Source organism: Lissotriton helveticus, chromosome 1_2 (genome assembly GCF_964261635.1).
Source record: "Lissotriton helveticus chromosome 1_2, aLisHel1.1, whole genome shotgun sequence".
Classification (NCBI taxonomy): Eukaryota; Metazoa; Chordata; class Amphibia; order Caudata; family Salamandridae; genus Lissotriton; species Lissotriton helveticus.
The window spans coordinates 348,933,183-348,956,073 of NC_136058.1; the positions used below are offsets into that span (position 1 = coordinate 348,933,183).

At 52.2% G+C, this 22,891-nt stretch overlaps 1 protein-coding gene across 1 annotated transcript in view; it reads right to left on the reverse strand.

Moving 5' to 3' along the window:
* DTX4 (deltex E3 ubiquitin ligase 4) overlaps nucleotides 1–22,891 on the reverse strand; it is an 81,573-nt gene that overhangs the window by 13,327 nt on the left and 45,355 nt on the right. The window contains exons 3-5 of the mRNA XM_078671890.1: nucleotides 5,070–5,131; nucleotides 1,234–1,395; nucleotides 1–20 (exon numbers count right to left, since the gene is read on the reverse strand). The exon at nucleotides 1–20 is cut by the window's left edge and continues 42 nt beyond it. Coding sequence (XP_078528016.1) covers nucleotides 1–20; nucleotides 1,234–1,395; nucleotides 5,070–5,131 — 244 coding nt within the window. The remainder of the gene's footprint in view (nucleotides 21–1,233; nucleotides 1,396–5,069; nucleotides 5,132–22,891) is intronic.

Consider the following 22,891-nt stretch of genomic DNA (forward strand, 5'->3'; position numbering starts at 1 on the left):
CACCTCCTCTGGAGTTTGTCCTGATTAAAAAAAAAATGCCAAAAAAAAGATAAACATCAGTTGTACGAGGGGGTGAAAAGCTGAAGTGGGCAGGGCACGGAAATGTGGTCCATGAGAGGAACAAACCGCAAGATGCGCAGTTAGCGGGACTCTTTAGGGGTCGTTGCCGGACACCAAACATATAGATCGAGAAAAGACCGGGCACAGCCGAAGCTTCCATGAGGGGGCAGACCCCAACAGACACTGCACACATGCAGAATGCACTGGGCCCTCCCATCCCTTGGTGCATGCCATCATTGGGCAAGATGCCTTTTGCAAACTACCATTGGCAAGAGGAGAGAGTGTATCACTGGTGGCGACACGCGCCGCAGAGCTCCTCGCCACCCCCGGTGGCATAGAGACCAGAAGCCTAGCTTCTCTGTGCGAGCAGACTCAGAGCTCCTCTCCACTTCCTGCGACACAAATACCCAGAGCTCCTTCCTCCCCCCTGCCAGTGACCCAAATACCCCCAGATCTCCTTCCCACTCCCTCTGACATAAAGACCCATATCTCCTCCCATCTCCTGGTGGCACAAAGCCGCCAGCGCTCCCCTCAAATCTAGTGTGACTCATAAGGACACAGAATTCATCCTAACTAAAACCAAAAATCTCCAAATCAATCAATTATACTAGAAGCCCCCAGGGCTCCTAATCGATCCCAGATCTTCTCCCCAGTCCCTGTGACATCAAGACCCCAGGGCTCCTAATCAATCCCAGATCTTCTCCCCAGTCCCTGTGACATCAAGACCCCAGGGCTCCTAATCAATCCCAGATCTTCTTCCAGTGACACTAAGACCCCTGAGCTCTCAATCGATCCCAGATCTTCTTCCAGTGACACTAAGACCACAGAACTCCTAATCAATCCCAGATCATCTTCCAGTGACACTAAGACTCCAGAGCTCCTAATCAATCCCAGATCTTCTCCCCAGGCCCTGTGACATCATGACCCCAGGGCTTCTAATCAATCCCAGATCTTCTTCCTAGCCCCTGTGACATCAAGACCCCAGAGCTCCTAATCAATCCCAGATCTTCTTCCAGTGACACTCAGACCCCAGAGTCCTAATCAGTCCCAGATCTTCTTCTAGTGACACTCAGACCCCAGAGTCCTAATCAATCCCAGATCTTCTTCCAGTGACACCAAGACCCCAGATCTGCTCCTTACTGCCAGTGACACTGGGACCCAGGAGCTCCTCACCTTTCTTGGCCTGCTTCTTGCTGGTCTTCCGACACGTGCCAGAGATCCCTGGGACCGGTTTGATCTCGCTTTTGCTGACTGGTGGCGGGTGGAGCACAAGTTTGGGTGGTCGGGTCAGGCAGACAGGAAGACCGGCAGCACTCATAAGGATACCAGTAATGCCTACATGGAAAGAAAGCAAAATAAAATCATTAGAAGGTGCATTCCAGGGTTTAGGATGAAGATCCAACAAAAAACACTAGACCGAGCGCCCCAACCGGCAGAAGCATGACTAGAGGCCCACCTGACATAGGACACAAATACCACCAGAGGACATAAGCACTACCAGACAGAGGACAAAAGAACCACCAGACAGAGGACACAAGAACTACCAGACAGAGGACACAAGAACTACCAGAGGACACAAGAACCACCAGACAGAGGACACAAGAACCACCAGAGGGCACAAGAACCACCAGACAGAGGACACAAGAACCACCAGACAGAGGACACAAGAACCACCAAACAGAACCACCAGACAGAGGACACAAGAACCACCAGACAGAGGACACAAGAATTACCAGAGGACACACGAACCACCAGACAGAGGACACAAGAACCACCAGACAGAGGACACAAGAATCACCAGAGGACACATGAACCACCAGACAGAGGACACAAGAACCACCAGACAGAGCACACAAGAATCACCAGAGGACACATGAACCACCAGACAGAGGACACATGAACCACCAGACAGAGGACACAAGCACCACCAGAGGACACAAGCACCACCAGAGGACACAAGCACCACCAGAGGACACAGGAACCACCAGACAGAGCACACAAGAACCACCAGAGGACACAAGAACCACCAGAGGACACAAGAACCACCAGACAGAGCACACAAGAACCACCAGAGGACACAGGAACCACCAGACAGAGCACACAAGAACCACCAGAGGACACAAGAACCACCAGAGGACACAAGAACCACCAGACAGAGCACACAAGAACCACCAGAGGACACATGAACCACCAGACAGAGGACACAAGAATTACCAGAGGACACACGAACCACCAGACAGAGGACACAAGAATCACCAGAGGACACATGAACCACCAGAGGACACATGAACCACCAGAGGACACATGAACCACCAGACAGAGGACACAAGAACCACCAGACAGAGCACGCAAGAATCACCAGAGGACACATGAACCACCAGACAGAGGACACATGAACCACCAGACAGAGGACACAAGCACCACCAGAGGACACAAGCACCACCAGAGGACACAGGAACCACCAGACAGAGCACACAAGAACCACCAGAGGACACAAGAACCACCAGAGGACACAAGAACCACCAGAGGACACAAGAACCACCAGACAGAGCACACAAGAACCACCAGAGGACACATGAACCACCAGACAGAGGACACAAGAACCACCAGAGGACACAAGAACCACCAGAGGACACAAGAACCACCAGAGGACACAAGAACCACCAGAGGACACAAGAACCACCAGAGGACACAAGAACCACCAGAGGACACAAGAACCACCAGAGGGCACAAGAACCACCAGAGGGCACAATAACCACCAGACAGAGGACACAAGAACCACCAGAGGGCACAAGAACCACCAGACAGAGGACACAAGAACCACCAGAGGACACAAGAACCACCAGACAGAGCACACAAGAACCACCAGACAGAGCACACAAGAACCACCAGACAGAGCACACAAGAACCACCAGAGGACACAAGAACCACCAGACAGAGCACACAAGAACCACCAGAGGACACAGGAACCACCAGACAGAGCACACAAGAACCACCAGAGGACACAAGAACCACCAGAGGACACAAGAACCACCAGACAGAGCACACAAGAACCACCAGAGGACACATGAACCCCCAGACAGAGGACAAAAGAATTACCAGAGGACACACGAACCACCAGACAGAGGACACAAGAATCACCAGAGGACACATGAACCACCAGATGACACATGAACCACCAGAGGACACATGAACCACCAGACAGAGGACACAAGAACCACCAGACAGAGCACGCAAGAATCACCAGAGGACACATGAACCACCAGACAGAGGACACATGAACCACCAGACAGAGGACACAAGCACCACCAGAGGACACAAGCACCACCAGACAGAGCACACAAGAACCACCAGAGGACACAAGAACCACCAGAGGACACAAGAACCACCAGACAGAGCACACAAGAACCACCAGACAGAGGACACAAGCACCACCAGAGGACACAAGCACCACCAGAGGACACAAGCACCACCAGACAGAGCACACAAGAACCACCAGAGGACACATGAACCACCAGACAGAGGACACAAGCACCACCAGAGGACACAAGAACCACCAGAGGGCACAAGAACCACCAGACAGAGGACACAAGAACCACCAGAGGACACAAGAACCACCAGAGGACACAAGAAGCACCAGACAGAGGACACAAGAAGCACCAGACAGAGGACACAAGAAGCACCAGACAGAGGACACAAGAACCACCAGACAGAGGACACAAGAATTACCAGAGGACACACGAACCACCAGACAGAGGACACAAGAACCACCAGACAGAGGACACAAGAATCACCAGAGGACACATGAACCACCAGACAGAGGACACATGAACCACCAGACAGAGGACACAAGAATCACCAGAGGACACAAGAATCACCAGACAGAGGACACAAGAACCACCAGAGGACACAAGAACCACCAGAGGACACAAGAACCACCAGAGGACACAAGAACCACCAGAGGACACAAGAACCACCAGAGGACACAAGAACCACCAGAGGACACAAGAACCACCAGACAGAGGACACAAGAACCACCAGAGGACACAAGAACCACCAGAGGGCACAATAACCACCAGACAGAGGACACAAGAACTACCAGAGGGCACAAGAACCACCAGACAGAGGACACAAGAACCACCAGAGGACACAAGAACCACCAGACAGAGCACACAAGAACCACCAGACAGAGCACACAAGAACCACCAGACAGAGCACACAAGAACCACCAGAGGACACAAGCATCGCCAGACAGAGGACAAAAGAACCACCAGACAGAGGACACAAGAATCACCAGAGGACACATGAACCACCAGACAGAGGACACATGAACCACCAGAGGACACATGAACCACCAGACAGAGGACACAAGAGCCACCAGACAGAGGACACAAGCACCACCAGAGGACACAAGAACCACCAGAGGACACAAGCACCACCAGACAGAGGACACAAGAACCACCAGAGGACACAAGAACCACCTGGGGACACAAAACCACCTGGGGACACAAAACCACCTGGGGACACATGAACCACCTGGGGATACAAGAACCACCTGGGGATACAAGAACCACCTGGGGACAGAGGACCGCAGGACCACCAAACAGAAGTCCACCAGACGGGGGGACACCAGACCTACACACAGAGGACCAGGGGCCACTAGACAGAGGATCTAAGGCCCACCAGATGCAGCCCTAAAGCCCACCAGAGGACACCAGGCCCATTGGACAGAGGTCCTGGGACCACCCTACAGAGCACCCCAGCCACAGACAGAGGGCGCGACAACCACAGGAGAGGGGCCCAGGGCCCTTCTCACACACAGACCTCAGGCCCATCATGCAGAGGCTCCAAGGCTCCTCAGACACACAACACGCCCTTGGTCTACCACTGAAAGGGCCCCCCACTTGTCAGGAGGGTGAACCTCAGTCACCAGGAAGAGACATTTGGTCATCCCAAACCCCCACAGCCTCCCGCTCCGTCTCCTTGTACACAAGTCTCTGCTTACTCACCAGCCAAGGCAGGGTGGACCGGGCTCGTTCCATTCAGGTTCTTCACTGGGACAGTCGGTACCCTAGGAAAAGCAGAAACAGCCATGAGCATCTTCAGTCTTCGCGCAGGACCTCACACAGGGGGCAGGGGGGGAATCTGGCGGAGGATGAGACCCTCCACTGTCATGTGGCCCAATATACGACCCAAAGCCTCCCACCGATTGTTTTTTTTTTTTACACAACTAAGACAAATGGCGGCACAGGGACTTTTTTTAAAAATGTGTATACATTATATCTCTCAAACAATGCCAAATAACCTTCAGTTTCAAGGTGCAAATTTAACAAACAAAGGTACAAAACTATGTCAAACGTACTGACATACACAGGACAGAGAGACTGAATGACTCGTTATGGTAGAACCTATGCCTGTGTTCTCCATCTCCACCAGATATTTTTCCCCCAGTCTCACACCGGGTGATAACTGTTTTTCTTTACACAAGCGGTTGTTCCAGCCTAGGCATATTCTATAGGTGTGTTAACAGGTACCTTCTTTTCAGAAGGAAAATTGTACAGTAGCGATTCCAAAACAATTAATGCTCTAGCGCTTTAAATTGAGAACCTGGAGGAGGTTCAATTACACTGGTGTCATTTGAGTAATTCCGGGGATTTCATGGTACAATTGCTTCAGAAATTACGAAATTACACTTGGTTGGTGCAGAATTGAAGAGAGAATGACAGGCAAGTGAACAGCGGTCATTCGAGGTCACTGCGTTGCCAAAATGGACACGAGGACGCATTTCACTTTAAAATAAAGCGCTAAACGCCATATTTACATTTTTAGTCATTATGAATACTTTTTAATGAAATTTGGCGTAATTATGTGAAAGGAACTACACACATTGCGCACACCTCTATTTAAAAAATGTCAAAAGGTGTCTACATCTATAATTGCAAGTTGACGGCATATAATTAGGAATAATGTGTAGATGGGGAAATGTTACAACTCTTTTTATGTGCTTTTAGTTTTTTTGTATAATTACAATCGTCCTACTCTGCATATTGACCAAGAGTCTCTGCAGTTTGTTTTTACTGCCAACATTTGAGTGTTTATTGTATTATTCTGATTAAAGATGGTTTGAAAATCTACATATTTCAAACACTACTGGTAACTTTGGAAAAAAAATTAAAATACACATGGTTATGGAATTGCTATTTGATACGTTTCCTTGAGAATAAAGTGAATTCGGCATCTAAGGAAAACTTCAGAATACAGGGTTCCCCCGAGTATGCTTACAGGGTTGGTATTAGCGCTGAGTGGTGTAGGAGCCACTTATCAGCTCTATATTTCATGAGGGATTTTTATACTAAATTTCTTTACTTTCATGTCCCGGCCTAGGCGCTTCAAAATAGGAAAACACCCAGTCATCCAAGAAGCAAAACCATGTCTCAGTCACCCCACTTGGTGAAAAACACAACCTGCCATTCTTTTAACCAAACTTTGGGGAAAGGATGTGGTTCACTCCTGCATTGTAATTGTTTGTATTAATAAAGCGTTTACTACCCTTGAATAAGCACTTCTTATAAATTTGAATGGACGTTTCTACCACCCCGGGACGAAAAGGCAGAACTAACAATTTTTAAAGGATTGCAGGAGCTCTTGATGCATGTTAAAGAGGCTTCACATTTAAGGGAAAATTAGCAGAGAACTCTGAGACTACTTTATTGACAGAGCAGAGAGGCAGGCAGCTCCTGTTTTGGAACAAGAAAAAAACTGGGAGGGCGATCCTGCATGTGTCCGTTAGGTGGCAGCATTGGACCGCGATACGAAAGCCAGCGCCAAAAAGAAATACTGAAAGCAGACGTCTTATGAAAGAACAGTGTCGGGGGTGGAGTTGGCATCTCTGACCACGAGAGGGCGCAGGAGGCCGCGAACAGAACCAGATGTGGGGAAGAAAGGGCCTCTGCCCCGAGACAGCGCGTGACATCAGATTAGGAAGAAGGAAATGAAGTGAACAGATGGAAAACCGCTTGCATGGACTATCCATCTCCTTCGAGGCGCCTCGGCTTTATTCCAATGACCACCAATGAAAGCGAGGGGGGATCCGCACAAGATCAGACGGCGCGTCAGCTCTAACATGAGGCCTGTGGCCTGTGGCCGCTGCTTGGCCAAAGCCTCTCAGCATTTGGCCCTGTCCCTGTGTTTTAAAGGAGGCCTGCTGCATATCTCTCGGAGTGACCATACATTCACAGATTCCAATCACGACAGACGGCCTTTCATCCTTCCCAGCTCGATGCAATTCCTCACAGGCCTCCAGCAAAAAGACTCTGAACACTCTACTTTTTATCTACGCACGTGTGCACTGATACCCAGAAACCTTTTTTTTTTAACAGAGCATTGATTGAAAAGCCTCTTTATCAAATGTTTTATCTGAATGTATTTTGTAATGGTTTTAATTAATCAAAAACAATACATTTTTACTTACTTACGATGTATTGCGCCCCATTGTTTTGGTAACCTTGACTGCCCTCATTTAAAGCACCGAAAAGACACTTGTAACGAACAGCAAGCGCTATAAAAGTACAGCTCGAGGGCGTTCCGCCACTTCTAAGCGCGTGGATTTGTCATCTGGGGCGGCGGAGTTGCACACCTTGTTCTGGGGTTGGTATTGTTTGGGCGGGTGAGGACATGCCTGCCAGAGACGGTACCACCCACTCGTAGCAGAGCCTCCGCCCTGGCACAGTTGATGCACAGGTGCACAGCACCGTGCAAAGCGTCCCTGGTGAGGATTCTGGGGCGTCTGGTTAGGACTCACCTTTCTGACCCAGGAGAAGCCAGGCAGGCCCTGGGCATGCGCAGTGCTGCACAGAGGGCATCCAGGGGCGGAACTCTGCCAGTCCGGCAGCATTCCCAGCAAAGTTTAAAACCAGCCACAGAAAGCACCTTAAATACACTTCAACTGTCAGTGTACTTTTCATCAGAGGTGTGCACCTGTCTAGAGATGGGGTCAACAAAGCAACCTGCACGACCCGGAAATGGACGACTGGTCGGACCGGTTCATGAAACACTGCCGTCACCCGTGCCCATGAACCTGTAGCAAGGCCTCCCCACTCAAACTCACCCTCCTTTCACTTCACCATGAAGTGGATGAAACTAGAGCCTTAAAAAACCTGGCCTTGCTCTGAACCTAAACGCTGCAGGGCCGGGGGAGCCCCGAAAGAGCCGTCTGCTGCGGGGAGCAGCCCCCGGGGGAGGCCGGCCCCCTGGAGTGAGTGTGAGTGGAGGGGGTTTGTGTAGAAACCACAGGTCTCCGGCGCCATGTTTTTTCCAGGTTTGCTTTTCATGGTCATTTGTCAACCCTTTGGGGCAGTACTCTCGGTGCATTCAGGTCAAATAGAATTATTTTATTTAAAGTGGGACCCTGAGAAACAGTTTTAGTTTACTGCTAAAAACGCCGACATCAGGAAGGCAGCGCCACAAAGAAACATTTCTGGGATCAGCAGCTGTGCGCTGCAAACATGCGGCAGGTTTCTTCTCCCTAACCCTTCATAAATTCAGGAAAAAATTAGAAAACGCATCTGTTAGTACTTTTTTTTCAATTAAAGCGGCTACTGTAGGCAGCAGCCTTTTGGTAAAAGCAGAAATGGCCACGGGAAGATGTAACCCCCTCTCCCCCAAGAAAAGTGATGCTCAGAAAAGGTGAGCGCCTAAACGGCAAATCATTATTTTGCCTTAAACAAGGAACATCTTTGTACAGAAGCTAAGGCGGGTGTTCACGAGGGAGGGAAATGAGTGAATGATGCAGAAGGGGCTAATACCCCCCTTCCTGCTTTCAAACTACATATAATCATCCCAACTTCAATAATTCCACTCGTTCAAGTCTCCTCTGGCCAGGGAATAGAAATAACATCTGTCTGGAAATGCAGCATTTTGGGATATTTCATAGCAGACAGGGGGGGGAGGGGGCGCTTCTAATGCACAATCCAGCAGTGCCTGGGCTAGCGTCCAGGATCCACAGAGCGCCGAGCTTTCCTCCAGGCGCTGATACGTTGGACTCTGATGTGGCTCAACCCTCCCCCCACCGCCACCACAACCCCCGCCAAGGTCCCTGGGCGCACGGATGAATGAATGAATGAATGAATGAATGAATGAAATAGGATTTACACATGCGCGACTTAGCCCAGTGGGCGTCAAGGCGCCTAACATTAATCTAGCTGAGTCAAAGGATGGATAGAGCTTACTGATATGTGTTAACAAAACACCAAGTTTTCAGAGCTTTCCTAAAAAGGTCCAATGAGGGTTGTGACTTAATCTCTAGGGGAAGTGAGTTCCATATTTGGGGTGCCAGGATGGAAAAGGCCTTACTCCCCCATCTAGCCTTCATGGAGCGAGGAACTACCAGTTGATTAAGTTCTGAGGAGCGAGGGCCAGAAGGAGTGAAAGGACTTGCACAAGATCACACCGTTCATCGTGGTTTTATTACAAGAGACATACAACATACAACCCCTGTCTGCAAACACAGTGTGACTAACTGCTCGTCACAGGGAGGGCCCCACGTGACTGGTTTCAGGTTCATTCCCCGTCGCCAGGCCGTGGTTTTTACTCTCTTTATTATCTTTTCACAGGAGTTACTCCAATTTGTTTAATTGAATAAAAAGACTACAACTCCCAGAAGGCACCGATCATTATCTGCATCATCTCTCAGCCTCCGCGAACTAGCAGGGCCCCCTTAACCCCTTCCCCTAGAGCTCCGTGTGTGTTCTTTCCACATTCCCCAAGGACGAATTTATGTGATTTATAAAGCGCCTTATACACAAAAGGTCACGAGGAGCCGGTGTTTGAAAACATGTAGGCACACACACAAATCCAACCCCCATCCCCCAGATATCTGTGTGCCTCTCGCTCCCTACCATGAGCCCCCCAGCTATCACTGTGCCTCTGATACAGCATCTTGGCGCTATAAAAGCATGCTTCTTCCTCCCCCTGCCTGAGCTGCCCCCGCCCTCTGCCTGAGCCGCCAGGGCCCGCCCTCGCACCCCACGCGTGGCTCCACCTGTTGCTTGGCAGCTCCTGCTTTCATCCAAACCAGTCTTTCCAGTTCGGGCAGCGGCGGGAAGCCTGCCAGGGGCGTGTCTCACCACGGCTGCTACCGCGGCTACCCTTCTGGCACGGCCTTCCTTCCCTCTGCTGCCGTGCAGTGGAGATAGCTCGGTGGGTTCACCCCTCTGCTGGAGATCACTGTATGCAACCGGAGCCCTGCATGTTCTTCGAATGCGGCCGGGTCGACTACGTCTTTCATCATGTGTCGGTCGATAAAGCGAATGGGAGCGAGTGTGGTCGTGGAAGGGCTGTTAGGAGGCACTTTGCGACTTTGGCCAGGTTTAGTTACACGAAAGACCCCTCTGTGTGTAAGGTCTCTGCTAACTCCGACCCTGCCCTGGGTCTCAGGGGCGGCCTTAGTCATGTGCAAGCTGTGCACCTGCACAGGGCCGCCAAACCCCAGGGACCGCTACGCTAATATATATCCTTAATATAATAATCCTCTGAGGATGGATACATATGTGCGTGGCGGCCCCAGTGGCAGGGATTTGGCGGCCACTTCCAAACACCCTGACACCCCCCCTTCTTCACTGACCTCCGCGCGCCTCCGGGGCCCCCTACCTACGCTGCCTGCCCAGGGCCGCCATGAGCCTAGAGCCGCTCGGTCTCCACCCTCCTCATGAAATGCCGGTCGCCATCACGTGCACTTTACGGTCATGGATTATCAAAGGCCCCTCTGCTGAAAGGAGGAGCAGCCCCACGCTTTGTATGTAAGCAGGTGGCGGCAGCACAGACACATGCAGTGGGATCGGAGACCTCCACCAGGGGGCGACACCGCCTTCACACCTGAACCGGGGCTTGGAACTTCCCTGGCGGGAGATGAAGCTTCCGGTTCCAGCAGGTGGGGGCCCTCTCTGGCCTGTCCGGAGTGCAGTGGACAGTTGTCCTTAGCCCCGCCCCCATGGCACTTGAGAGGCCTGGCTCCCCAGCCAAGGGCACTCTGCTGGCACCTCTGCCCACTGACTCAACAAATCCCATGGAGAGCGGTGGTGTGATGTGTGGGCGCTGCAGGCCTGGGGGGGTCAGAGCTCTGCACACCCTGGTTCTCACTGGGTCAATCTGACCCTCACTGATGCCGGGTCTGGTGGCTCAGTGCACTAATGCGTCCACTGCAGGGGCCTTTGTTCAAACTCATGGTCACAGGTTCAAATCCCGGCGGGTCCACTCAGCCTTTCATCCATCAGAGGTCGATCAAATGAGTACCGTTGAGTTGGGTAACAATAAACATCTGTTATTCAGCGTCAAGATGCCTCCGGGTGAACGTACGCATTACAAATACACATGTTATGTGCAGTATTAATGTCTTAGGGTGGCTGAGCGAGGTAAGCACTGCGGGGTGTCCACCACCCGCCGGCTAGCCCAGAGCCAGTGCCCCACGGGAGTATGGCAGAGTATGACAGAGGGCAGGCCGCATGCAGGGCTGGACACAGGCAGTGTCCACGCTCCTCTGCAGGCCCTGGGGCAGTCAGGGGTTACTGGAATCCAACAAGCTCCAAACTGCGGCTGACCACTGGTTCAGCACCTCAATCCTTATTAGACAAAAGTATAAGTCCTGTGCATATCACTTCCGAAGCCCGCCACAGTTGGGCTCCACTGGAATCCAGAAGAGAAATTCTTTTGATAATGGAAGATGCACCAGAGAAAATGAGTCCACGTGCTTATAAGGGAGTCCTTTAAATATATTTTATTCTTCTTAGTAAAACATGCAGTTAGACATCAGCCAACGCGTTTCGTTCCTGACAGAGGAACTTCATCAGGGCTAAGTAGGTTAAGTCAACCAAACGATCCCAGAAAGTAATCCTATGTATTCCACAATGCCCCTTCAAGAAACCCCACAATAAGGGTTCAGGTATGTCGACTCCAGCCACAGTGGTCTAGAGAGTTCTCCAAAGGTATACAGCAAGTACACCCGGCAGCAGTGTAGGTTGGGCAGTATCCTTCGTGGACATCACCGTTCACCCCTAGCTTGGCACGGTCTGGGGTGCTACTGGAGAGGGAAAAGACAGTCTGCACAGGCATGGACAGTCCATACTTCTCTAGGACATAATGGACCGTCTGCATAGGGAATGGACCGTCTGCGCAGGGAATGGACCGTCTGCGCAGGGAATGGACCGTCTGCGCAGGGAATGGACCGTCTGCGCAGGGAATGGACCGTCTGCGCAGGGAATGGACCGTCTGCGCAGGGAATGGACCGTCTGCGCAGGGAATGGACCGGCTGCGCAGGGAATGGACCGGCTGCGCAGGGAATGGACCGGCTGCACAGGGAATGGACCGGCTGCACAGGGAATGGACAGTCCAGGTGTCTCCAGGACATGCTGCAGGTTTGGCTCCAAATGCTTTGGCCCAACAGTCACACAAAAAGTCAGCGTCAGTTTGTGAGAAGAAAGTAGAGGGCAGTTGGAATAAGTTTAAAAAGAGCTGGCCTTCCGTCCCTTCGGAGGCAGACACTTGGGTCTGAGAGGGTTATGCTATGCATTGATGTGTTTAGCGCAATGCACGCGCATACGAACGTGCAATCAGGAACACTTGGCAGCCTCTGGAACTTGGATCTGGTTACCCTCCTAATATTTATTGATGGACAGGGTTGGATAGTTTCATATAAGGTCCAAGATATACAAGACACAACCTACACAGAAACCGTATCCGGTGTCGTCACGGGAGTGGGGCGAGAACAGACCGATCAAACGATAACAAATGTGGTGTTGCAACAACCAACGCCGCTGCAACTTTGTCCTACTTCCCACTGCAGGGCTCCCACCGAGAGGCAAGATAAGGCACACGCCCGAAACACCCAAACAGGTTCAAGGGAACTAAAGAATGCAATGGTGGGTTGGGGGGTGCAGCTGGACGAAAGGATGAAGTTCAGTAAATTGGAAATGGGGGTGCACCACACCAGAGCGCAGAGACGGCGCCCACACAGTGCTTGGCCAGGGTGCGGATACTGGTGGCGAGTTCAGGGTGCCAAGGAGAGACGCACCCGGGTAGTGACTTCTGGACAGCACCCACAGCGTTCAGAAACCTTTAGGGCACGTAGCTCAAATTCTATCTGTTGTAGTGAAGATTCACTGCACTAAGCGGCACCAGCCAACCGAAGGGCACCACTGGTGCGCAATGTACCCGACGAGGTTGGCGGCGGCCCTTGGTTGTGTCTCTTTTGCTTTCTCGCCCCAAGTTGGCAGGGTATGCCCAGAGATGGGTCACTTGCTCACTTTGCCGCTGGTTTCAAGCAAGCCTGGCTGATGAGGGGTGAAACCCTCAAACCGGTCCCAGGATGCTTGTTTCTGGTCCAGGGAGGACCTGGTTTGGACTGTTCCCATGAGGTACAGGGTCAAGACTGATTTGCATATGACAGGGTCGGAACTGGGGTGGCATGGTGAGCAAAAGAACAATGGATTTAACCCAGATCTCTTGACTGGGGGGATGTTTGATTTGTTCTGCATTCCGTCCATCATCTGTGTGTCTTTGGCTTGGTTGGGGGAAGGGCTGACCATTAACCACCGAACACCGACCGCTGTGAGAGAAAACATTCAGGAGGTGGGGAATATCTGCAGAGACCACGTGGCCTGGTTCCACAAGGGGAGGAAGCCAAGAAGACCTGGGTGGAAAACGAGTGCATGGTTAGAGGAGTGCATGGTTAGAGGAGTGCATGGTCAGTGCGGCCTGTGTGGAAGGAGTTGGTACGTGGTGCCTCAGGTCCCGAGAGACACTCTGAATTTATCACTATGACTTACCTCTGTATGCGCTGGCCTGGGTGGAGAGGAGGGATTAAAGGGTAACATGCTTTGGTTGAAAAGATACCCTTGGCGGAGTGATGTAACGCTGTGCTGAACATGGTCACACTGGTGCAGTCATGGCAGGTTTGGTGCCAGACGGAGGGCGCCTGCTTAGTTACTTTGTCTACTCACCTGCAGGGACATGTTAAGGATGTTAGGGGCCCTGGGCAAATGTATTTTAGGGGCCCCTGTTCGGTACAGATTTGAATTTATGATCAAGTTTCAGCTCTTTCGTGACCTCTTTGGCCCAGTCACAGACAGGCACACTAGTCAAAAATTATAAAATGTGTTTTGCATATAATTTTCAGGGAAAGTGACGTGTGCTTTTAATATTGTAATACAGCAGCAGTTCACTAATATTATTGCAAATAATGTCGGTGACACCCTCCCATTCCTCATGTACGAGGTCCTGTTTTGATCTAAAAGAAACTTTTTTTCTATGAATGTTAAGTGAAACAAAAACAGCATTTCTGGGCAAAATGTCTGTAATACACTCTCACATCACCCACGCAAAAAATAAAGGAAAAAAGTATCTAAAAGCTATCTGTTTCGGAATTATTCAAGGGCAAGAATGCAGAATAGAGCTGGCTCCATCGCCCCCCTCACCCCCCAGGAAAGGCGGGGACCCAGGTCCAGACCCCACTTTGCCCATCCCTTAGACTGTCTCTGCTCGTGCACAGGCGGCGGCAGATAGTCAGACCACTGGTACCACAAGTGAGTGAGCCGGAGGCCTGTCAATGGCCAGTCGAGCTCAGGCCTCACGGCTCTTGGCCTCACGCCTTTCTTGGTCCCATTCAGTTAGTTGGACTCTCGTCGGGGCAAGGACGGCCTCTTCAGCAGAGGAAGCGGCCATCTGCACCAGAGATGTCTTCGAGTGCCCGGTGAACCTCTGAACTGTCCTGTCAGGCAGTGTTCAGACACTTCCCTCCAAGCCCTGTGCCAGAGAGCATAGGTGTATTTGTAAAGTGCACGTTTTATCGACCTCAGAAGGATAAAAGGCTGAGTTGACCACTCGGGATTTGAACCTGTGATCATGAGATCAGACACAGGCTTCAACAGTGGACGCATTAGTCCACTGAGCCACCAGAGGCAGTCTTGTAAAAACTGTGATACAAAAGGGGGTGGTGATGGACGGAGCATCCTGAACCAATCAAACACTCGCACCCAGTCAAAAGATCTGGGTTTGATCCATCACCGTTCTTTAGCCCACTCTGCCACCCCAGTTCAGACATGGCTATATGCAAATTAGTCTGACCCTGTGCCTCATGGGAACAGTCCAGCCCGAACTGCCAAGCCATGCCTTCCCTGGACCGGAAACAAGCTTCCGAGGACCGGTTTCTGGCATTCCAGCCGTCTTCAGCCCGGCTTGCTTGAATCCAGTGGCAAAGTGAGAAAGGGACTCACGTCTGAGCATACCCTGCCACACTTATGGCGGCCAAAGCGGTACAAAAGGGGGGGTGATGGACGGAGCATCTGAACCAATGAAACACTCACACCCAGTCAAAACATCTGGGTTTGATCCATCACGGTTCTTTAGCCCACTCTGCCACCGCAGTTCAGACATGGCTATATGCAAATTAGTCTGACCCTGTGCCTCATGGGAACAGTCCAGCCCGAACTGCCAAGCCATGCCTTCCCTGGACGGGAATCAAGCAAGCCGGGCTAAAGATGGCTGGAATGCCAGAAACCGGTCCTCAGAAGCTGGTCCATCACCACCCCCTTTTGTACCGCTTTGGCCGCCATAAGTGTGGCAGGGTATGCTCAGACGTGAGTCCCTTGCTCACTTTGCCACTGGATTCAAGCAAGCCGGGCTAAAGACGGCTGGAATGCCAGAAACCGGTCCTCGGAAGCTTGTTTCTGGTCCAGGGAAGGCATGGCTTGGCAGTTCGGGCTCGACTGTTCCCATGAGGCACAGGGTCAGACTGATTTGCATATAGCCATGTCTGAACTGGGGTGGCAGAGTGGGCTAAAGAACGGTGATGGATCAAACCCAGATCTTTTGACTGGGTGTGAGTGTTTGATTGGTTCAGATGCTCCGTCCATCACCACCCCCTTTTGTACCGCTTGTATAAACTGTGAATCAGACAGCCTTGTCCGATGTCTGTCCAGAGACATCCCTGGTGGTCCTCCGCGGGAGTGAAGGCCACAACAGAACTGTGCACGAGGAGTGACTCGGTGTCCTGTGTAAGGACTGCTTTCAAGGGCGTTTGTACGAGATTGCTCTCACTGACGCTTCAATGAGACTGCTCTACTTGAAATGTGTATTAGACCTCTCTCCATGACCCCCTGTATTAGACTTCACTCTGTGGACAAGACAGCTCGCAGGGACCGGAGGACAAAACCGCTCTATGACCAGTGGACGAGACAGCTGGGCACCTACTCTCAGTAACCTGCGGACGAGACAACTCGCAGTGAATTGCAGACGAGACAGGTCTAAGTGACCTGTAGACGAGACAGCTCTGAATGACCTGTAGACAAGACAGCTCTGAATGACCTGTGGACAAGACTGCTCTGAATGACCTGTAGACAAGACAGCTCTGAATGACCTGTGGACAAGACAGCTCTGAAGGACCTGTGGACAAGACAGCTCTGAAGGACCTGTGGACAAGACAGCTCTGAAGGACCTGTGGACAAGACAGCTCTGAAGGACCTGTGGACAAGACAGCTCTGAAGGACCTGTGGACAAGACTGCTCTGAATGACCTGTGGACAAGACCGCTCTGAATGACCTGTGGACAAGACCGCTCTGAATGACCTGTGGACAAGACCGCTCTGAATGACCTGTGGAGAAGACAGCTCTGAATGACCTGTGGACAAGACAGCTCTGAATGACCTGTGGACAAGACAGCTCTGAATGACCTGTGGAGAAGACAGCTCGCAGTCACTTGCAGACGAGACAGGTCTCAATGGCCTGTAGACAGGGAAGCTCTGAATGACCTGTGGAGAAGACAGCTCTGAATGACCTGTGGACAAGACAGCTCTGAATGACATGTGGACAAGACTGCTCTGAATGACCTGTAGACAAGACAGCTCTGAATGACCTGTGGACAAGACCGCTCTGAATGACCTGTGGACAAGACAGCTCTGAATGACCTGTGGACAAGACAGCTCTGAATGACCTGTGGACAAGACAGCTCTGAATGACCTGTGGAGAAGACAGCTCGCAGTCACTTGCAGACGAGACAGGTCTCAATGGCCTGTAGACAGGGAAGCTCTGAATGACCTGTGGAGAAGACAGCTCTGAATGACCTGTAGACAAGACAGCTCTGAAGGACCTGTGGAGAAGACAGCTCTGAATGACCTGTGGAGAAGACAGCTCTGAATGACCTGTGGACAAGACAGCTCTCCACCTGTAGACAAGACAGGTCTCAGTGACCTGCAGACGAGACAGCTCGGCTCGCAGTGACCGTGTCAGTGACCTGTGGATGAGACAGCTCTCAAGGACCTATGGACAAGACAGCTCTCAGTGACCTGTATACGAGACAGCTCTCAATGACCTGTAGCAGCTCCCAGTCACCTCTCAGTGACCTCTGGACGATACAGCTCCAAGTGACCTGTAGACGGCACTGCTCTCAGTGACCTGTAGACCAGACAGCTCGCAGTCACTTGCAGACGAGACAGGTCGTAGTGACCTCTGTAAGAGACCGCTCCCAGTACTCACTCACCCTTCCCGCCCAGTCCCAGCCCGCCCCCCCTCCAGACAGCGGAAGGGCTGCAGACAGCTCCCCCCGGGACTGCGCCTGAAGCGCAGGGACAGCTGTGTCCAGCTGTTGCTCAGAGCCGGGGGTGGCGGCGCTTCCCAGGAACTGGCCAGAGCTGCATAAACTGTTTATAAAATACATTTCCCGGCTTGACAGCCGGAAGCCATCAAACAAAGCTGACCATGGGCGACCCGCGCTCCCTGCGGGTCCGGGGTGTCTCTGGGACCCCCGTCGCACTCACACCGAGGAGCTGCACAGTCCAGGGTCGACGAAACATCTGGATTACGAGTCCCCTCCTCCGGACAATCCCCCGCCCCTTGCTGTTGAACTCTTCCGTAGCACAAACACACATTTCAGGCGTCAGGGTGCATTATCTGTATATATATGTGGAGTCTGTGTTTGTACATGGATAGTTTCTGTCATGTACTTTATTGTGCATATAATCAACTGTGCGATCTCTGTACTAAACGTTTCTGGCATGTGTTTTGTGTGATCTGGTGTTGTAGATCTTTGTGTATTTTTTATGTGGACCTCTTTGAGGTCCAAATCATAAAAACAACTTTTGAAGTTAAAAGCATTACCTGTTCAAAATGTTTCCACAATTTACAGCATTCGGCATTTATTGCACACGATGCCGAAGTGTTTCTGGCACTCCACCGTGGCCCGTTGTACACATCCGATTAGATCCGTCCCCAGGGGGTTCTCTCGCTGCAGGTTGTGTGAGTGGACCCGTATGTCTTGTTCCTCAATGTTCTCCTGGTTGGAGTTGGTTCTTCTGTGTTGTGAAGGTGTTGGAGCTCACCTGGGCTCTAATGCACCGTCACTACGTCACTTCCTCTTCAGAGCAGAACGACTCCGGGTTCTTAAGGTCTGTTTTATATCAGTCTTTCCACAGCAAAGTTGTATTCTTGTTAAGTTCAGTGGTTTCCGGGATAGGTGAAAGGTGGGGGAGGGGTGGCCTTTAAGTGATGCATCTGTTCCCCGGAAACTGCTGTCATCAGAGGCTGGTTCGAGGGGTCTAAGGGCGGGAGATGTGTACACTGGCCTGCCTGTCTGTGCTCTTCTCAGCCCAGCTATGAAGCGGTGCTTAATTTATAAAAACTGACAGATCGCAAGTCCAAAGTGTCCATTTTCGCCGTGGATGCTCAGTCCGGAGTCCGCCTCGTGCCTCCTTTTCCACCCCTCCACACTTCCTGCCCCCTTTGCTCACTCTTCTAGGGTTTTCTTTCACCCAAGCTCCCTTTCTTTGGCACCGTTTTCCTACTTTTACTCCCTTTCTTTCTGCCTTTCCCCCTCTCTTGCCCCGAGGCTGTTTACGAAGTTAAGTTCTGTTCCCCAAAAACTAGCACCGGAACCCACCGGCTGCACCCACCCATCCAGCACTGCCACTCTAGTCTATGTTATTCTGAATTCGCTCCCCCCCCCCCTGCTCTAAAGCGCCTCTTTTCCTCTTCCCCTCCCCCCCCCCCCCCCCTCTGACCACCAGGCCGGAGCCCAGCTTCCACAGGGGTTGTTATGGTGACTGACGGTGCCTGTTGCAGACTCCATACCGCCATGCCCCATCTCCATGTGCCACACTCGGGCTCAACCCCCCCCCCCCCCATATCTTTCTTCTCATCTTCAGTATCTCCCCTTCTTCTGCTCCCCATCTCCCTCCTCCTGAATCCTCTCCCTCTATCCTTGCTCTCTTCCCTCTGTCCTTGCTCTCTTCCCTCTGTCCTTGCTCTCCTCACTCGGTCCTTGCTCTCCTCACTCGGTCCTTGCTCTCTTCCCTCTGTCCTTGCTCTCCTCCCTCTGTCCTTGCTCTCTTCCCTCTGTCCTTGCTCTTTCCCCTCTGTCCTTGCTCTCTTCCCCCCTGTCCTTGCTCTCTTCCCCCCTGTCCTTGCTCTTTTCCCCCCTGTCCTTGCTCTCTTCCCCCTGTCCTTGCTCTCTTCCCTCTGTCCTTGCTCTCTCCCCCATCCTTCCCTCTGTCCTTCCTCTCTTCCCCGTCCTTCCTCTCTTCCACCTGTCCATGCTCTCTTCCCCCTGTCCTTGCTCTCTTCCCCCTGTCCTTGCTCTCTTCCCTCTGTCCTTGCTCTCTCCCCCATCCTTCCCTCTGTCCTTCCTCTCTTCCCCCTGTCCTTCCTCTCTTCCCCCTGTCCTTCCTCTCTTCCACCTGTCCATGCTCTCTTCCCTCTGTCCTTCCTCTCTTCCCCCTGTCCTTCCCGCCGTCCTTCCTCTCTTTCCCCTGTAATTCCTCTCTTCCCCCTGTCCGTGCTCTCTTCCCCCGTCATTGCTCTCTTCCCCGTCCTTGGTCTCTTCCCTCGGTCCTTGGTCTCCTCCCTCGGTCCTTGGTCTCCTCCCTCTGTACTTTGTCTTCCCTCTCACTCCAGCGTCCGTTTCTCCCGCCCATCCATCCACCTCGAGGACCAGCGAAGCATCATCCCCGCCCCATGGTTGCTATGGTAACAGACGGAAGCCTGTAGCAGACATTTGGTCCCCATCTCTCGGGCTGTCCCTCGTCCCAGCCCGGTCATGGCGACCACCTCTGGTCCTGCTTCCTCACTGGTTGCTATGGTAACAGAGGGAAGCCTGGTGCGGAGGGGCTGGTCCCCACCTCTCACCCCTCTTTACTGCCCTCACCCCTGCTCCATTATCAGCCGCTTCGCCCTCTGCCCCTGCCCAGCTCAGAGTCAGACCTCGGTGGACGGTGAGGAGACTGACCCGGCCTGCTGAACGTCAAAATATTGCCTTTATATTATGTTATCAATCACCTGCAACAAGACGTCCATGATGCCATCAATTATTTTTTTTAAAAGGCATCAACAAACGTGATTAAGCCGTAGACAAATGTGTGCCATACGATAAAGTGTTTGCAAGAATAGAACAAAGTTTTCTCCAAGACTGGAACAAAACCCATGCGAAGCCCCGAACTGCTAAAAACAAGGAAAGAAAATAACACGTCTCAGTTCCGGGTACGCTGAGCGCGAGACCAACGTCCCGGAAGTACTGTCTGACGAAGAACTTCCGGGGCGCCGTACAGATCACGTGGACTGCGTCAGAGGGCGCAGGAGCCAGGCACGTGCCACCGAACCCGACGCCTGCAGGAATGAAGTGACGGCTTCTAAGCGCTGCGTGAACTAACGCGACAGTTGGCAGACGTGCGCATGACCGTTAGGGCTCTTAGGGTGGAGCCGAATTTTCTTTGGCCATCTGATGCGAAGTTCTTACAATGTTGTAAATATATTTTCTATGCCTGTCCTAACCTAATCCCATTGTTTTTTGTTTTGTTTTGTGGCTGTGATTGCCACCTCTTATTTTAATTTTTCAACTTTCCCGTTTTTATCTGTAACATGTACGTTTGTAAATCTCCTCATGTAACGCACTTGATTCTATTGTAAAGCGCTCTGACACCTTTGGGTAAAATTGCATAAATAAATTAACGCCACGGTCTCAGAGGCACGGGCACCACCTTAATCTATTTAGGGGAGTCAGATGTGGCAAATTTGAAAGATTTGCAACTTTTGTTCATTGTTTTTATTGTTTTCGTGGCCACACAACGCAGTAGACACTTGAAATGCATTGTTATTATATTGAGACACAGGAAACGGGTACAAAGAGTCGGAGATGTAGTTCATGACTGACTTGCACTGAAGGAGGGGCACTTTTAGGCAGACAGAGCTAAATTAAAGGGACTTTTGTCTTTAGAAGTCGCGAGTCTCCCGCATGACTAGGATTTGTTGGCCAGCATGAGGTCACTTCCGCTGCCCCGGGCAGTGCAGAGAATGGACGTCCATTGTGCGGCTGAGGCGGCCCTAGGCCTGCTGATGACTGTCTGCCCCCCGCCTCCCTCATAGACTCTCCCTCCCTCGGCCCTCTGAGCCCCGACTCCTGCATGAGTTCAAGAGTGGCCTGTCCCGGGACTTTTCCCGGCCCTCTTCTTTCCCTGTCCCTTAACAATCAGCCCCCGCTCTTTCAAGGGTGGCCCTGCCGACAGCCCATGGCCTGCTGTTGTACATTTGTGCTTCTTTCAACATGGCCACCTGCGGTCATTAGGCCTTCCTTTGTGTTCTCACTCCCTCAGCCTCTCAGAATACCTGTGAGTGTTCTAACTTGTACCGGAGTGTTCTATGGTCTGGTCAGCTGGCGAGGTGTGCGCTCAGCTCTGTCCTTAAATAAATCTACTTGTAACTTAAATGGAAGTGCTCTGAACTACTTACAACACCTGCCCCAGATTTCTCACTTCTTTCCGGTCCCTCCCTCCCTCAGTCCTTGTTCCTCCCTTGCTCTCCCTCACCCCCTGTCCTCTCAGCCCCTTGTCCCTGACGCTCAATGGTTTCTGTGGTAACAAACCGCGGCCGCCTCGGACCCCAGCCTTCCAGGCCCGGCCGGACCTCAGCCTATCAGAGACCCCTCCGAAGCGCCCCCTCTTCTGCCTCTGAAGAAAGAGTGATGTCGGGGGAGGTGGGAGGGTGAGGGGGCCGGTGGTGAAGGCTGGCTTCACAGTTGCTTTTGTTTCCGACAAGGAGACTGCAGGAGGGGGCGTCTGCAGCCCCTCCCCGTGGGAAAGGCTCCCGTGAGGGTCACCGCGGAGGGCGCGGCCGCTGTGAAGGCGACAGAAGGCCCGAGCCCCGTTTACTCTTTGTGAGCGGTTCAGACAACGAGGGGCGGGCACCGAGGGCTGCAAAGCCGGGGATTACCGGCCCCCATCTCCGTCCATGGCGACCATATGGCTTCATGTCCTTATGACGCCATGGTGTTGGCCCGGGCCCCCAGCCGCCATGGTGCAGGCCTTGGCCCCCAGCCGCCATGGTGTTGGCCCGGGCCCCCAGCCGCCATGGTGCAGGCCTTGGCCCCTAGCCGCCTTGGTGCAGGCCTGGGCCCCCAGCCGCCTTGGTGCAGGCCTGGGCCCCCAGCCGCCTTGGTGCAGGCCTGGGCCCCCAGCCGCCATGGTGTTGGCCCGGGCCCCCAGCCGCCATGGTGTTGGCCCGGGCCCCCAGCCGCCATTGTGTTGGCCCGGGCCCTCAGCCGTCATTCTCCAGCCCTGGGCCCTCAGCCGCCATGCTGCAGGAGGCCTCTGGGAGTCCCAATATTCGGCTTGTTTGTTACTTACTTTTGGAAATGTGTAAGAAACTCTGATGTTATCAATGACACAGAACTGTGCTATTAAAAAAGAAAATCAAACTAATAAACCAGGTCCCAGAATAAAAAAACAACAGTATTCTAAGAGTGACAGCAACTCTTCAAAGAACTATCGCAGAACGTGTCAAAGGTTTATTTTACCTACACTACA